The 17,076-nt window shown below is 42.8% G+C and overlaps 3 protein-coding genes across 3 annotated transcripts in view; 1 reads left to right on the top strand and 2 right to left on the bottom strand.

Moving 5' to 3' along the window:
• LOC121925070 (sialidase-3-like) overlaps positions 1 to 6,303 on the bottom strand; it is a 13,172-nt gene extending 6,869 nt beyond the window's left edge. The window contains exon 1 of the mRNA XM_042456813.1: positions 6,123 to 6,303. The gene's annotated coding sequence lies outside the window, so the exon portion shown is untranslated. The remainder of the gene's footprint in view (positions 1 to 6,122) is intronic.
• The window catches only part of LIPT2 (lipoyl(octanoyl) transferase 2), a 350,867-nt gene that overhangs the window by 88,985 nt on the left and 244,806 nt on the right, over positions 1 to 17,076 (top strand). The window lies entirely within an intron of this gene.
• LOC121926145 (sialidase-3-like) lies at positions 8,320 to 13,196 on the bottom strand. The gene is made up of 3 exons (XM_042458850.1): positions 12,973 to 13,196; positions 11,599 to 11,832; positions 8,320 to 10,017 (listed from the first exon to the last, which is right to left on the bottom strand). Exons 2-3 carry the CDS (start codon positions 11,806 to 11,808, stop codon positions 8,953 to 8,955), a joined length of 1,275 nt encoding a protein of 424 aa, XP_042314784.1. The 5' UTR covers positions 11,809 to 11,832; positions 12,973 to 13,196; the 3' UTR covers positions 8,320 to 8,952.

The following is a 17,076-nucleotide window of genomic DNA, read 5'->3' as shown; positions in this document are numbered from 1 at the left end:
ATAATAATAATAATAATAATAATAATAATAATAATAATAATAATAATAATAATAATATTAAGTTTTATTTATAAACCACTATTTCGTGTTGATCATAGCGGTGTACAGGTAAAAATTGCAATTGGACTATGACTCTGCTACTGCTGATTTTTCTGTCTCTCGCGTTCCTTGATTCGTGATAGAACATAGCATTTGGTGGTCCCTATGTGGACTTATCCACAGCTGCACCATATGCGTAAACTCCTGCGGCCGTGAGGAGGACTCTCTTGTCCTTTACTGAGTGCAGCATTTGCTAGATTTTCTTGGTTGGTTTGTAAACCATTTGGAAGTTGTGTTTCCTCATCAGTTTCCCTATTCTGTCTGTGACTCTTTTGATATATGGTAAAAATACCTTCCCTTTGAGTGGCTGCTTGTCTTCACTCTTGTGGCTCTTTCTGGGTCTGGCAACCCTTCTGATATCTGAGCTGGAGTAACCATTCACCTGTAGAGCCCAGTCTAGGTGTTTCAATTCATCACTGAAGATGCCAGCCACAGCAGCTGGCAAACTGTCAGGGATAAATTGTTCCAGAACATGGCCACGTAACCCAAAATCTCTCAAGACTATAAAGGTAAAATATTGTAATTTACAGGTATGTACAGTGAGCCCTTTCCCTACATGGGAATTCCCTATGCTTAAGTGTATACTTCAGCCCCATTGAAAACAATGGGGGTGTGCTCACATGCGTGCCATTGTGCCTGCTGCAAGTTGCCTTGCGCGTAACATTAAACCCGCGTATGGTGCTGGTGCACTGTATTACTATGGTATTGTAATTTAAAGGTATAATTTTAATTTTACTAGTTGTTTATGTCACAATGCCATTACATTCAGGGATATACGGGAATTGCGATTTATGAGTAATGTTAGTACAAAAAACATTACTAAGGAGTCTGCATGGTGGGGTATGGGAGGAGGTCAGTAGGAGGGGTAACACCATGAGTGACCACTCTGGGTGATGCCAAACCTAGTGATGCCACTGGCACAGAATTGTCCCAGATTGTGAGCACTTTAAGCAGGTGGTCATTTCTGAACCTGAGACCTCCTGATGCAAAAGCACATGTCCAATATCTCCTTTCATTCCAAAATATCTCCATCTCTGAAGCTATTCAACCTCTTGTACAATACTGTTGTGTAGCGCACCAGCAGTCAGGATATCGGTCTGCCATGAGGGCTCAATGCTAAACCCTATCACTTTTCTATCATTTTCCAGCCAGAAGGAATGGAGGAAATCTTGGTTTTGCATCCCTCAAGTTGACCTCAATGCTGTGGTTGAGACACCTCCAAGCCCCTCTATCCTCCATAACACTGCTTAGTTCTTGCAAACTCATGACTTATGGTGACCCTATGAATGGCCAAACTCTAAGAGGCTCTGATCTTAACAGCTCTGCTTAGGTCTTGCAAGCTCAGGGCAACCATGATGAAGTAAACCCACCTGTCATGGGGTCTTCCTCTTTTCCTTCAACCTTCCATCTTGCCAAGCATCATTGTCCTGTCTAATGAATCATGCATTGCTATGAGTTGTCCAAAGTACCTTGATCCAACAAGTCTCCCTGTCAACAACAGCCCTGCTCACGTCTTGAAGACCTAGGCCTTGAAGACCTGTGGCTTCCTTGGCCGAGTCCACCATCTACGATGGAGTCTTCCCCTTTTCCTATCGCCTTCTACCTTATCAAGCATTATTCTCTTTTCTAGGGAGTCCTGTCTTCTCATGATATGGCCAAAGTACGCCAGTCTCGCCTTAGTCATCTTGCTTGCTTTCCTTTTGGACCCAATTATTTGGGGGCTTTTTGGCAGTCCACAGTATCTGCAGGACTCTCTTCTAACACCACATTTCGAATGAGTTGATTCTCTTCCTATCAGCTTTCTTCACTGCTCAACTTTTACAACTATATACAGAAATCAAAAATACAATGGCATGGACAATCCTGACCTTGGTATTCAATTATATATCTTTACACTTCGGGGTTTTTTTCTAGTTCCTTCATAGCTCCAAGTCCACGTCTTCTTCTGATTTCTTGACTGCAGTCTCCATTCTGATTAATGACTGAGCCAAAGTATGGAAAATCCATGACAGCATTTTGGTGTCTTCATAATCCACTTTAAAGTTATGGAATTCAGATGCAGTCATTATTGTTTTTGTTTTCTTAATGTGTGTGTGTATATATATATATATATATATATATATATATATATATATAAAAGATTCTGTCCTACAAAAAACTCTGTTAGTTATTGGCAACCAAAATGAGTAACATAAGAAGCAGTGCCTCTCCAGGGTCACAAGTAAAGACCTTTCACATCATATCCTTTCTAGGAATCTTTTAAATGGCTATACTGAGATATGAACCTGTAACCTTCTGCATGCAAGCATGTGCTCTACCAATGAATTAGAGTATCTGCTCCCAATAAATACCAGTTTTTGTCCAGTTCCTCTGACTACTTACCTAAAAATGTTTATGACCTGCAGTTGGTGACCAAGCAAGTTCCATTTTACAAGGCAGTTTCTACAAAACTACCTGCCGACCCATTTTTGTGTTAGTCACAGGTATTTCACTTCCTCGACAGAACATTAAAAATGCAAAGAGCTAACTCTTCTGGCTTATCAATGCTTCCTAGTTTGGTCACCTGGAAAGAATTCCTATTCACCATAGATGAATAAGCCGTCAGCTGTTTGGCAAGCCCCAACTACCAAGTATGGAAAAAGCAGCTTACTCAAGTATAGTTCAGCCTCTAGCCTGCAAACTACCTTTCTGTCCTCCTGCTTCTTGTTTTAGGGCACAGAGGGGCAACATTTGCTCCCTGCGGCTATTTGGGTAGCATCCAACTCATCCAGGGTCCCCCTTTTCTGTCCTTTTCCCAAAGTAAATTGCCTCTTGGAGAGCAGCAATTTGCCTTTGAAATAGGTCGACAGGCCTCTCTGTACCATTTAACATTAAAAATAGAGTTTACCCTGAAAGGGATTAGTTCATCCTAAAGATCCTGTGAGACTCCTCCTTTAATAATTTTTTCAAATAGACTAAAGCTGCTTTCTTTCTGAATATTTTTTTAAAATAACCCTGTTATTCAAAACCAGAAATGTCCATTTCCAGTTTGCTATTGAATAGCGCTTTGAACACAATGCCGTGTGAGAACCATTAGCGCAATTGTGGGATTATCACAGGTTATTCATGAGATAATAGCGCTTTGAACACAACGCCGTGTGCAAACTATTGGCACAACTGTGGCACTATCACAGGTTAATCAATGTTGATACTTCCAATTGTCCCCCATGTGATAAACCTATGACTCTCTGAAATAAAAGAACTAGTCCACGGACAATTTGAAGAGGCGGTGCCAAATCTGATATCATGGGTGTGTAGGTAGACTGCACCTCTTTCCCATAATATGTGAAGATAGACTAGCAGGTTGTATGGGGTATGAGGATACGGCTGCGTAGGTGGACTGCACCTCTTTCCATAAAACCTGAAGGTGGACTAGCAGGTTGTACAGGGCACCAGGGAACTGGGAAACTGGGCTCCTCCTTTCTTGGACTGCAGCTGCAATTTGACGCAGTTGGTGCTCCAAGGGGGGTGGGGGGATGGTGGCATGCAGCAAAGGGAAGAGCCCCCTCCCCATGCTTTCCTAACATGAAAGCTAGGAAAAGCATGAAAGCGAGGCTGTTGCAGACCAGAGCAGAGCTGGCAGGGAAGGATCTATTCAAAGGATACTCTATGGGGTTATGAAAGGGAACTGTGTTCTAGGGATGGAAGGGATGGAGGGTGGTGTAGTTCTGCTTCAACAGCTCTGCAAACTGCAGATTTTGTAGGACTGCAAAGCTCCAAAGTGTAGCTGTTTTGAAGACTATAGCCAGGGAGGGGATTAAAATACAGTGGGCCCTTCTTATTGGCTGGGGCTTGGTTCCAGGACCCCCGTGGATACCAAAATTTGTGGATATTCAAGTCCCTTTATATACAATCGCAGAGCAAAATGGGGCCCCTTATCTAAAATGGCAAAAACAAGGTTTGCTTTTTGGAATTTGTACTTTTAAAAAAATAGTTTCAAGCCATGGATGTTTGAATCTGTGGATAAAAAAAATCCATGATGAGGAGGATCAACTGTTATCCATTTTACGCAATTGCATAAATTCCCATATTTGTGTGACAGAAAGATAGATTTTATAAACAAATGAATATATAGCACAGTCAGCCCGTCATATCCACAGATTTATATATATAATTTCCAAAGAGCAAACCTTGATTTTGCCATTTTATACAGTTTTATACCATTTTACTATGCCATTGTATTTAATGAGTATCCAAAGATTTTGGTAAGCAAATCTCAGTGGATACCCACTGGGAATATATATTTTTAGACTGGGAGGCTAAAGTCTCTTGGCGAGGCTGAAGGAGGGTCCTTATTCCCAGCTGTATATTTATGGGAAACTTCAAACCAGAGCCAAACCACCCAGATGAATAAGGACATGAGTTTTAAATGCCCCAGCAGCTCACTATCCTTGCATGACCCCTTTCCCAACTGGAAACTGTTCCCATTTTCCATATTCTGCCCTTATAGTAGCCTCTAGTCCCAAACAGAGTATGCCTCAGGACAACCAAATGTTGTGGCACATCCATTTCTTTTAGAGTGATCCATAGTTTATCATAATCTACACACTCAAAGGCTTTGCTACTGTCCATAAAGCACAGGCTGTACTTTCTTCTGAAATTCTTTGAGGCACTCCATTATCCAGTGTATGCATGCAATACGATTCCTAGCGCCTCTTCCTTTTCTGAACTCATCTTGGACCTTTGTCGTTTCTTGCTCTCTATCTGGTAAAAGTCTTTTTTTGTAGAATTTTGAGCATTATTTTGCTTGCATGGGAGAGGAATGCAATGGTCGTGAGGTTACTGCAATCCCTGCAGTCTCCTTCCTTGGGAACTGGAATATCCAGTCAGCCCTCCACATCCATCAATTCTTTGTCTATAGATTCAACCATCCATGGCTTGATAATATTAAAAAAATATATTCGAAAAATGTGAAAAATTCCAAAAGGCAAATCTCAACTTTGCCATTTTATATAAGTGATGCCATTTTAGTCTGCCATTGTATTTAATGGGACTTGAGCAGAACCATATATATATATATATATATATATATATATATGCTAACTCCAATAACATTTCCAATAATACTCTGTCTTTATTGTATGCTAGTTAGTATTATTTTAGAGATATTTTAATCATGCAATGTTGTTGTTTTAGATTGTACGCCGCTTGGCAGTTTTTTATTTGTAATTTGTATTTTCTTATTTTATTTGGCCTTTACTAGTTAAAGTACTGTGCAAACTTTCCAGTGCTCTCTAATAATAATAATAATAATAATAATAATAATAATAATAATATATTTCAGATTTCGTGATTCTGGATAAGGGAGACTCAGCCTGTATTTGAAACATGACACAGTATTGGATGGATCCTCTCTGATTCCTAGATTTCTGGACAGATGGTCCACCGAGCCTCAGTAACAGGAAACTATGAAACCAATATGATGATAATGGTGATGATGATGAGTAGGAACTAAAGCAGCAGAAAGACATACCTGAAGACTTCCTTTCTCCCTCTAATCTCTGACCAAGATTCTTGGGCTTAATCTGACTCAGTGCATTGATGAAATAGGAAAACTGGGGGGAATTTCCTTCCATTTATGGGTTAGGGGAATATTCCTCTCTTCTGGGGCTGAGATGGAGGTCTTGAGGGGAGTTTAAATAGCAAAGATCCAGGTTCTGTTGGACACCTGAAGCTACAAAGGCAATAAGATGGAGGGAAAGGAGAGACATACCTCTTTACCTTTTCCAGGAGAGGATCAGACCTTTTATTAGAAAGGGATAGTCTTAGGATGCTGCATCTCTTCACAGTGGGGACCCCAATGTGTGTATGTGCAGAAAATCCATTCCCATATCCCTTTAATAAATAGGGGGGAAGAATTTTCGACACATAACACACATTGGGGTCCCCAATGTGAAGAGATGCAGCATCCTAAGACCATCCCTGATCCCCCATTGGAAAAGGAATTACATTTTTCCCATTGGGTTTGCATCCTCCTCACTTACCTTGGCATGGGGCTCTTCAGGAGAAAAGAAGGGAAGGATCCGCTCCAAATCAATGAAAGTGGGAGGGGAAAGGAGGATTTGGTGGAGATGTCTGGGGTCCCCTCCAATGGGGCACCCCACTCCAAAGAGAGAAACTGGGAAGCAAAAGGAAAAACTGGCAGAGAGGAGCTGCTCCTGTTGAACGCTTCCTCTCCTCCTTCTCTGCAGCACTTTGCAATGGCAAGCGAGGCTGCTGCTGCTGCTGCTGCAACATTTGGCTTGGGAAAGCTGCTTGCAAAAGAGGCAGCTCCAGAGGTGTGGGTCACAAAAACGAATAAACCCCAAATGCATGCCACACTCCCCGCATCACCTCCAGCCCTGGAGCCCCGCCCCTGACTCCACTGGCCCCGCCCACTCTGAGCATCCTTGGGGCTCACCTGGGCAGGTGAGCACCACAAGGCTCCAGGGCTCTCTCACCTGGCTCCCTTTGGCATCAGGAGAGCTAGCCCCTTAGGAGCCCTCTTGCCTTCCAAAGAGGCAGCTGGTGGAGGCTGTTCTGTGCCTTCAAATCATTTCCAATTTATGGCCACTCTAAGGTGACCCTATCCTGGGGTTGGGTCCAGGTTACCTAAAGGATCGCCTCTCCCCGTACATTCCGCCTCGCACCCTCAGGACTTCTGGGCAGCAGCTACTGAAGGTGCCTGGGGCTAGATTGTCCTCCACCACAAGGAGGACATTTTCCACTGCTGCCCCAGCCCTTTGGAATACGCTGCCCACTGAGCTCCGCTCGACTACCACCCTGGCCCAATTCAGGAAGGATTTGAAGACCTTCCTGTTCCAACAGGCATTCCCCGATTAAAAATCCTGTAGGCCTCCCTCCTCTTTCGTGGCCAAGAGGAAGGGCTTTGGGGCTTTTAGCCTGTGTTTTTTATTATTGTTTATATGTGATGTATTTTGGATTTTATTGTATGTATTGTTGTTTTAAATTTTATACTGTAAGCCGCCCTGATCGAAGGAAGGTGCGGGATATAAATAAAAACTTTATTTATTATTATTATTATTATTATTATTATTATTTATTCCCTTGGCACGTTTCTTCAGAGGGGGCTTGCCATGGCCATCCTCTGAGGCTGAGAGAGTGTGACTTGCCCTTGTTCTTGTTGCTGTTATGTGTCTTCAAGTTATTTTCAACTTATGGCCACCCTAAGGCGAACCTGTCATAGGGTTTTCTTGGTATGTTTCTTCAGAGGTTTGCCACGGCCATCCTCTGAGACTGAGAGAGTGTGACTTGCCACATTTGTGCGCCTTCTAGCCCTTTCCGACTTGTGGTGACCCAAAGGCGAGCCTATCATGGGGTTTTCATGGCAAGACTTGTTCAGAGGTTTGACATGGCCTTCCCCCGAGGCTGAGAGAGTGTGTCGTGCCCAAGGACACCCCAGTGGGTTTCTGGCCAAGCTGGGATTTTAACCCAGGACTCCAGAGTTGTAGTCCAGTACTCAAACCATTACACCATGCTGGGTCTCTCGCAATGTGGTCCCTATTGTCTCTTCCTTTCCTGAACCCACTTGGAGCGCTGGATTTCTCTCTCCATGTATGGTTGGAGTCTATGTTGAGGAATTTGTGTGTTTGTGTGTGTGTACAATCAACCCTCCACATTTGCGGCTTTGACTTATGCATATTAGATTATTCACGGATTTGATTCATATGTTCTCTCTAGGAATCTAATTCCTCCAGCACGACTCTATGGTCAACATCCATCAGAAAATTCCTAATAGCAAAGCTTGATTTTGCCATTTCATATAAGGGACATCATTTTACTATCCATTGTATTTAGTGGGATTTGAAAGCCCGCAGATTTCGATATCAACAAGGAATCATGGGACCTAACCCCAGCGGATACCAAGGACCCACTCTATATATTATGGAGAGCCACTGTGGTGGAGGGGTTTCAGTGCTGGACCACAACTCTGGAGACCAGGGTTAAAATCCAAGCTTGGCCATGTAAAAGCCCACAGATCTGTACAAGTGTCACAAATTCAATTGCTGGCTGGGGCGGGTTCGATTGATAGTACAGCCCATCTGGAAAAGACCAGGCTGGACAACATCCATTCTTAAAGTGCAATTAAAATTGGCCACTAATCTGCTCCATCTCTTCCCTTCTTTCAACTCACCCCATGCTGTTCATTCACCCTTCAAACACATGCTTTGCTTAACAAGGAAAGGCATAAACAATTTTTTATTCGGCATTTTCAAGATCTTGCGATAAGATGATCTTACATAACAACAACAACAAAATCAGAACAACTTTAAACAGGTTATCCACAATAATTTCAACTTAAACTCTCCTTCTTCATTAGAATTCAGAAATGATCGGAGCATATGTTAATTTCAAACCAATTTGTCCTTTCACTTGAATGCCACTTTAGAAGATGCTTCTCCAAAGATCCATGTTCCATGATGCAGAACTGCTGGGCCTTTGGTCTTGCTTAGGCACTGAATAAATGAATAGCACAAATCTTGGGAAATTCCTATCAAAATGCCTTTACAATAACTTTGATCAAAAATAAGAACATCTTATCATTGCATCAAAACAAATAATGCAGCTAATGCTTTTTGCATGTCTTTGGAATTATAACTCTGTTCTACTCTTACTCCTCAACTCCCAAAATTGCTACAGGTAACTTTAACTGTTATAAGTAATTGTTTTAAGTTCAGGGGTGAGCAAAAGTATGGCCCCCATGGGATGCATGTGACTCTTGGACCCACTGTTGTGGCCTCTGAAGTACAATCCATGGGGAGAGGGGGGTAAGAAGTAACAACAACAATAGTACTTGGGCATTGTTCTGTCCTACTATTTTGGCTCTGTGGGAGAAACAGTGCATGCACCGCTTTGCACCAGGTTTCCCAGGAGCTCAGCACCTGTAAACACCTGAAAGGCAATTTCTTCGCACTCCCGGGTCACTCCGCATTCAAACAAACATCCAAATATGAGTGAGCCACCCTCTTCCTCACAGACGGCCAAGTCTGAGTAGCCGCTGGGCCCTTTATAAAGCACCCAGGGGCCCTTCCAGGATCCTGGATCCAATGGGGACATATTCAGGTAGATGCCCAGGTCCAAACGCTTGTGGCCATGCGTCGGATGGGAGAAAATCAGCCATGACTTGGTGCTCTTGTGGGGGTTAGAGGAAGCATGAATACCCAATGGATGGATTGGTTCACCTTCATCTGCCTTTGGGCTCACATCCGAGGGCAATGGCAGCGCATTGAAACTCACTATGCTCCCCTGGCAACCGTGCGGTGGCTCGCACAACTCTTTGCACAAGTAGGATTCCTCAAACTGGTCTCCACATACCATGCCAAAGGCCTCAGCCCGGCTTCTGTCTGGACTGCGTGCACTGCAATATAAAACCTGGCTATCATTCCGGTGGGTCAGCTCAGCAACCTGGCACTCAGTGGTCCGCAAAGTCTTCAGGAGCTGGCCCCGGGTCCAATTCTGCCCGCCATCGTCGCTGTACAAAGTGAAGCAATGGGGTTGGGTCAAGCAGACAGGCGTGGGACCGGAGCCACGTTGGTGGATATAATAGGTGTAGGCGGGAATCACCAGGCGCCCGGAGCTCAGCTGTACCCCGTGGCCCGGACCAACGGCAAAGGTGGCCCAGTTTTCCAAATCCTCCCCAATCACCCGCTCGGTCAAGTCGGTGGTGTGGCTCCAGGTGCGGCCGCCATCCCGGCTCGAGACGTAGCCCAACCTGGCTGCGTTTCTTCCTGTCGTGATCTGGTGCCACTCCGTCACGTGAGTCTCCACGCATATGAAGAACAGGAAAACGGTGCCGGACTTCTTCTCGAACACAGGGCACGGGTTCATGGTGCGGCTGTTGGGCAGCATGGCTGTTACAAGAGACTCTTGCGGGCCCCACTAGAATAAGACCAAAGAGAATGATTCAAAATGGCTACCATATACAGTGTGTGTGTGTGTGTGTGTGTGTGTGTGTGTGTGTGTAGGTTAATAATAATAATAATAATAATAATATATATATATATAATGTCTGATCCTTGCCACATCTATCATATACATTCCAACTGGAATTATATGTGCTTTAATACCACAACTTTCAATGAAAAACCAAACCAATTAACCTGACTAGCAGGAAAAAGGATTCAGGAACAAACATGAGCAAGAACGTCCTGACACTAAAGGGTTATTGGCACATTTCATTTTACAATGCAACCATGCAAATAATCTCACTCACACACGGAAACCTACTAGCTGACTATGGGCAAATCACATACTCTCAGCCTGTTTCCTCACCAGGCATCCGTGATGATGATGGTGGGATCAAGACAAAACCTTCCCCAGCAGATCTTAGATCTCAGCCCCGCTCAAATAGGGAGACATGTTTTTTAAATACAGTCAGCCCTCTGTATCCACAGATTCTTTCTCCATGGATTTAAGCTTCAGTGGCTTGAAAATATTCAAAAACATATACATTTGTTCCTCCACATTTGCTGGGGTGAGGGCCCCAGGACTCCCGTGAAAGTGGAAATACTGCAAATATCAGAAACACTGTTTTTACCTGAGAGCACATCTCTCTGGGGATCTCTAGGTCCTCCAGTACTACTTTTGGTTAAAGCTGACCACAGAGTTATCCTGGAGGACCTAGATATTCCTAGAGATAACATATTAATGAAATTTGTGAATAATCAAAGTTGCAAAAGTCAAAGCCGCAAATGCAGAGGGTTGAGTGTCTTCGGTCCAAAAAGCAAACCTTGATTTTGCCATTTTATGTTGCCATTTTAATTTGATATATAATTCATACCAGAGTGGTAGTAGGTAGGTGGGTTTTAGTTATGCTTTTAACTTTTGTATATTTTTATGTGATTTTTACAGTGTGTGTAGATGATTTTAAAATGTTTTTATCCATGAGCCACGTTTGGTCCCTTCTGGGAGAAAGGCAGCATTAAATCTCCAAATAAATAAATAAGGGCCTTGAGCATCCATAGATTTTGGTATCCATGGGGGGTCTTGGAACGAAGCCCCAGTGGATACCAAGACCCACTGTATAAAGGTCACCATTTTACAGTCCGCCTGCATCATATGTGGGCTTGCTGTATGTGGCTTTGAGATTATGCGCAAGGCAAGCCCAGGAAGACAAAATGGTGCATGTGCCAGAACCGTGCACGGGAGCGTACTGCCATAGGAATCAACGGGATTCCACTATATACATTTTCCCCATACGCCGTGTGTGTGTGTGTCCGGAATGGATGCCCCGCATATAGGAACGGTCCACTGTACTATGCCATTGTATTTAATGTGACTTGCGCCACCAGCAGCTATCAAGACCCATTGTATAAGGGTCACCATTTTACTATGCCATTGTATTTAACGGGACTTGTGCATGCACAGATTTTGGTATCCACAGAGGATCCTGGAAGCAAACCCCAGGACCCTCTATAATACCAAGGGCCCAATGTAGATATTTCCCTCCCTTCTTCTTACCTGTACTGACATCCCATCTTTCTTTCCTCGTCTCATCACCAGGAACTCAGCGTGTTCATCTCTGAAGGAGGACCGTTTCTCTGCAAACACCAGGAAAGTCGACTCGGAAGGGAGGTACAGCAATGCCGGGATGCGGTAGGTAAGGCCCTCGGGGGCATCTTGGTGGAAAAGAGTCACTTTCCCAGAACCACCCTGAGACTCAGAAGACATGTTTTTTGGGACGTCCTGAATAGACTGAAGAGGAGAGGAGAAAAAACCAAGGGACATCAGGGAATGTCAATGCCAGTACTGCAGTTCTGGGTTCGAATCTTGCACTAAACCTGCTTCGACTCCATCTGTGCTGGATTGTGGCCAGGATGGATTCACTATTGGTTGCTGGTACATCAGTGTTGTGTTTGTTTTGAAGCCATTTCTGACTCAGGGTGACCCATATCATATCATATCATATCATAGGCAAGTTTCTTTAGAGGGGTTTGCCATTGCCTTCCTCTGAGGCTGAGAGAGTGTGACTTGCCCAAGGTCAACCAATGGGTTTTCATGGCCAGTCAGACACTGACCATAGAGTAGCGCTAGAGGAGCTACAAATGCCTAGTGGAGTGTTCTCTCTAGAAATTTCTAGCTCCTTCAGTCCGGTTTTTGGTTGAAGTTGACCATAGAGTTGTGCTGGAGGACCTAGAGATGCCTAGAGAGAACTTATTAACAAAACCTGTGAATAATCAAATCCGCAAAAGTCAAATGCACAAATGTGGAGGGCCAAGTGTACATTCAGTGGCACATGGGCATTACAATTTAGGAATAACATTAGGATTCTGTGTGGTATGAAATGGGAGGTCAGTGGGAAGGGAGTGACGCCAGGAGAGAACGCGCCAGGTGACGCCAAGCCCAGTGACGCAACTGTGTGCATGTGTTTTAATTTATGTGTTGAATGGTTAGCTGTTGATGTGTTTAATGATTAGAGCAGTTTGGGTGTTTTATAGCAAGCCTGCCGCTCCCATCAGGCTTAGTCAGCACAGTCAGTTGTGAAACACAGCAGGAGTTGCGAGCCCACAAGAACCACACACAAACCTATGTTTTTCTCTAAGCTCTCTACCTTCTTTAATGGCAGTGCTGGTGGGGGGATTCTGGGTGTTGCAGTCATCCCCAAAGGGTTTTCCTGCAAGCTCTTTCCATTAAATGCTGCTGCTGGTGGTGGGAGGTGGGGGTTCTGCATTCCAAAAGCAAATTAACTCCTCAGCAGAAACAGCTGGTAGGCGCATGCTGGGAGTTGTAGTACACACCCACACAAACACCCACACACACAATAAGGGAATGTTTCCAGTCCTTGGTGGAGGATTATTTTGGTGTCCTTCTTCCCTCCCTCTTCCCCTGTCTCACCGTTTCAGGAGCAGCAATAAAGGGAAGCGGACCAGGCACCCCCCCAATGGACCCTTCAGCAGGATGATGGGCCCTGGAGTGGGCCTAGGGCTCTTCTCACCCCAAGAAGCAGAACTGCAGACTGAAGGTGGAGCAAAGGAATGACTACTGTATCCTCTCTTTCCCTTTCCTTGCAGCAAGATCCGGCCTTCTGCTGCAAAACTTTGCAGCAAGAGGAACATGCAAAAAAGGGGGGGATTGAATACTGGGCGTTGCATGAAACTCTGGGCCACCCACGGAGTGGCTGCCTGGACCACCCACCGAGAGGGGACAGGAACGCCCACCGGGAGAGGAAGCCACGCCCATAGTGCTCTGGCCACGCCCCCTCCATAAGCCTAATAATAAATATATGTGTGTGTGTGTGTATACACACACATATATAATTATATTAAATAATATATATTATACTATAATATTATATATATATATATATATATACACACACACACACACACACACATATTATAATACATTATTTGTTAATGTCATTTTTATGCTACCTTTCTCTCTGAAAGAGACCCTCCATAAGCCTAATAATAATAATATCATACAGTAATATATATATATATAATTGTATTAAATAATATATATTATATTATAATACATTATATTTTATATATATATGTTTAATTATTATTTATTATTTATTAATTTTATATTTTTGACACCTTTCTCCCTGAAAGAGACCCAAGGTTTCTCACAAGATAATTATAAAATATTATAATTAATATATTATATTAATATACAATATTAACAATATATTATGTTACTGTAAAACATGACTATATTATATATTAAATTATATGTATATTAAATTATTAAATATGCACAATTATATGTATTAAATGTATAGATAAAAACAGTACATATAATTGTGCATATTTAATAGTTTAATATAATATAATTTAATGTAATTATTTTAACATATGCAATATTTAATATTACATATATTATGATGTATATTTAATATATTATATTAATAAATGTTAATATGATACATAATATAACACACACATATATATTATATTAATACTTTGTTATACAGAATACATATAATATATATAGTGTATATACTCCTGCAATTTCGAGTTACTATAGGAAATGCACCCTGTTCAGAGGTCCAAAACACACTGCAGATATAATCCAGTTTGAGACTGCTTTAACTATCCTGGCTCAATGCTAGGGAATTCTGGGAACTGTAGTTTTGTGAGGTAGAGCTCTGGTACCACAATGTACTATAGTTTCCAGGATTCCCTAACACTGAACCAGTGCAGTTAAAGCGGTCTCAGATTGGATCATTTCTGCAGTGTGTTTTGGACCTTAGTAATGAATACAGTGCTGAATGAGATACAGTTATGTTTTTAATTGTATTTTATCATGCTATACCTTGCATCGAGATTTGAGGAGAGACAAGAAAGAATTATTTGTTCATCATCATCATCACCACCACCACCACCACCACCACCACCACCACAGTGCACCAATGTCTGCTGTCAGTAATGGGCTGGATGCAGCATGCAAACCAATGGAAATGTAGGGCTTATCTGCACTGCAGAAATAGTGCAATCTGACACCGCTTTAACTGTCATGGCTTCATGCTATGGAATCCTGGGATTTGTGATTTGGTCAGCTATTTAGCCGTCTCCATCAGAGACCTGGAAAACTACAAATCCCATGATTTCACAGGATGGAGCTGCGCCAGTTAAAGCGGGATCAAACAATAGTCTGATTTTGATAGTCAGATAAGTGTAAGTGCGTATTGCTTTTATAGTTTACTGTTTTAAGAATTAGATGATTATGCTGTTTTTTATCATCTTGGCTGCTTTTGACTGTAGACTGCATGCCGCAGGCAGGTTTCAACTGTATTCTTGTTTTGATTATTGCATAAAGTGCCATGCAAAACCTAAAGCGCTATATAAATAAACAAGAACAACAGCGAAACAATAGCAATAACAGAACAGCGTTATTTGTATAGTGCAGATGCAGCCTTAATCCAATGAGGGAGATGCTCCTCAACAGCTGAGAGGAAGAAAAGGGAATAGACACTGAAGGCAAGACTCATTAGAAAAGGCAACAATGCTAGGAAAGGTAGAAAGCCATAGAAAGAAAGGAAGACCACTGGACAGCAGATGGGAAAGGGATCTAGGAGTCCTAATAGACCACAAGCTGAACATAAGTCAACAGTGTGATGCAGCAGCTAAAAAGGCCAATGTGATTCTAAACTATAGTAACAAGAACTCTTTGAGTTCAGGCACACCCAGTGCTTAGTTTTGTGCTCTAGCCCAGTGCTATCGATCCTCTTTTTGTGGCTGATGAATTCCTTGCAACCTATCTTCAGAATCATACATTCCTAAATTAGGGAGACCCTCAAGGGTCATCCACTCCAACCCCATTCTATACAATCCAAGCGTACCTGACAGATGACCATTCAGCCTCTGCTTAAAAACCTCCATGGGAGACGCCGAAACACTACAAGGCACCAACATATTCCACTGTCCAACAGCTCTTACTGTCAGGAAGGTCTTCCTAAGGTTTCGGTGGAATCTTTTCCCCGGTAGTTTGCATCCATTGCTCTGGAGCAGCAGAAAATAAGCTCTATCTTCAATATGATATCCATTCAAACATGACCATCATGTCCCCTCTTAACTTTTTCTTCTCCAAGCTAAACATACCCAGCTCCCCATGTTGCTCCTCATAGAGCATGGCTTCAAGACCTTTCTCATCTCCCTGCTAATAACTTTGTTCTTGTTCAGAATTGTTCACTTGCTCTGGGCCATTGCAGGCAAAGGAGGCCAAGAGCAACTCTGTGGCTTTTGCCAGCTAACCTTAAGGTGTTTTGATAGTATCTTGCTCTTTTTATTGCACAGGTTTTAAATGACATTTAGTGGACTGAAGCCTATGAAAACTCATACTGCCAATTTCTTTCTTTCAGTGAGTCTCAAAGGTGCTACAAGATCTCTCTCTGTATTGATTCTATAGATGAACACAGCTACAGTAGATCTTTGATTTCATTCTACTGATAGCTTAATTATATTTTAACAATAATGTTTTGCACATTTTTGCCTACATTATATGGAATCATAGAATCATAAGACTTGGAAAAGGCCCCAAGGGCCATCTAGTCCAACCCCATTCTGCCATGCAGGAACTCTCAAAGCATCCCCAACAGATAGCCATCCAGCCTCTGTTTAAAGACCTCCAAGGAAGGAGACTCCACTGCACTCCGAGGAAGGAGTGTGTTCCACTGTCAAACAGCCCTTACTCTCAGGAAGTTCCTCCTAATGTTGAGCTGGAATCCCTTTTCCTGGAGCTTACATCTGTTGTTCCATGTTAGTCTCTGGAGCAGCAGCAAACAAGCTTGCTCCCTCCTCAATGTGACACCCCTTCAAATACTTAAATGGGGCTATCATATCACCACTTAACCTTCTCTTCTCCAGGCTAAACATCCCCAGCACCCTCTTCTCATAGGGCTTCATGGTTTCCAGACCCTTCACCATTTTGGTTGCCCTCCTTTGGACATGCTGCAGTTTCTCAATGTCCGTTTGAACTGTGGTGCCCAGAACTAGACACAGTATTCCAGGTGAGGCCTAACCAAAGCAGAATACTTCCCTTGATTGGCACTATTCTTCTCTTGGTGCAGCCTAGAATCGCATTGGCCTTTTTAGTTGTTGCATCAGTGTTGACTCATGTTCAATTTGTGGTCTACCTGAACTCCTAGATCCTTTTCACACATGTCTCATTCAGCCAGGTGTCCCCCATAATCCTATATCTGTGTATTTCATTTTTCCATCCTAAGCGCAGTAACTTACATTTCTCCTTGCTGATATTTCTTTTGTTAGCTTTGGCCCAGCTTTCTAGGCTATTCAGATCATTTTGAATCTTGATCCTGTCCTCTGGAGTATTAGCTACTCTTCCTAATTTGGTGTCATCTGCAAAGTTGATAACTATTCCATTTCTGTCATTGATAAAGATGTTGAATAGCCCTGGGCCCAGGACAGAGCCCCACTGGTCACTTCTCTCCAGGATGAGCACCTTTAGGTTTGGTCATTCAATCAATTACTAATC

The sequence above is a fragment of the Sceloporus undulatus genome, chromosome 3 (assembly GCF_019175285.1).
Source record: "Sceloporus undulatus isolate JIND9_A2432 ecotype Alabama chromosome 3, SceUnd_v1.1, whole genome shotgun sequence".
NCBI classification, from domain to species: domain Eukaryota; kingdom Metazoa; phylum Chordata; class Lepidosauria; order Squamata; family Phrynosomatidae; genus Sceloporus; species Sceloporus undulatus.
This window is presented reverse-complemented; position numbering and strand designations above follow the sequence as displayed.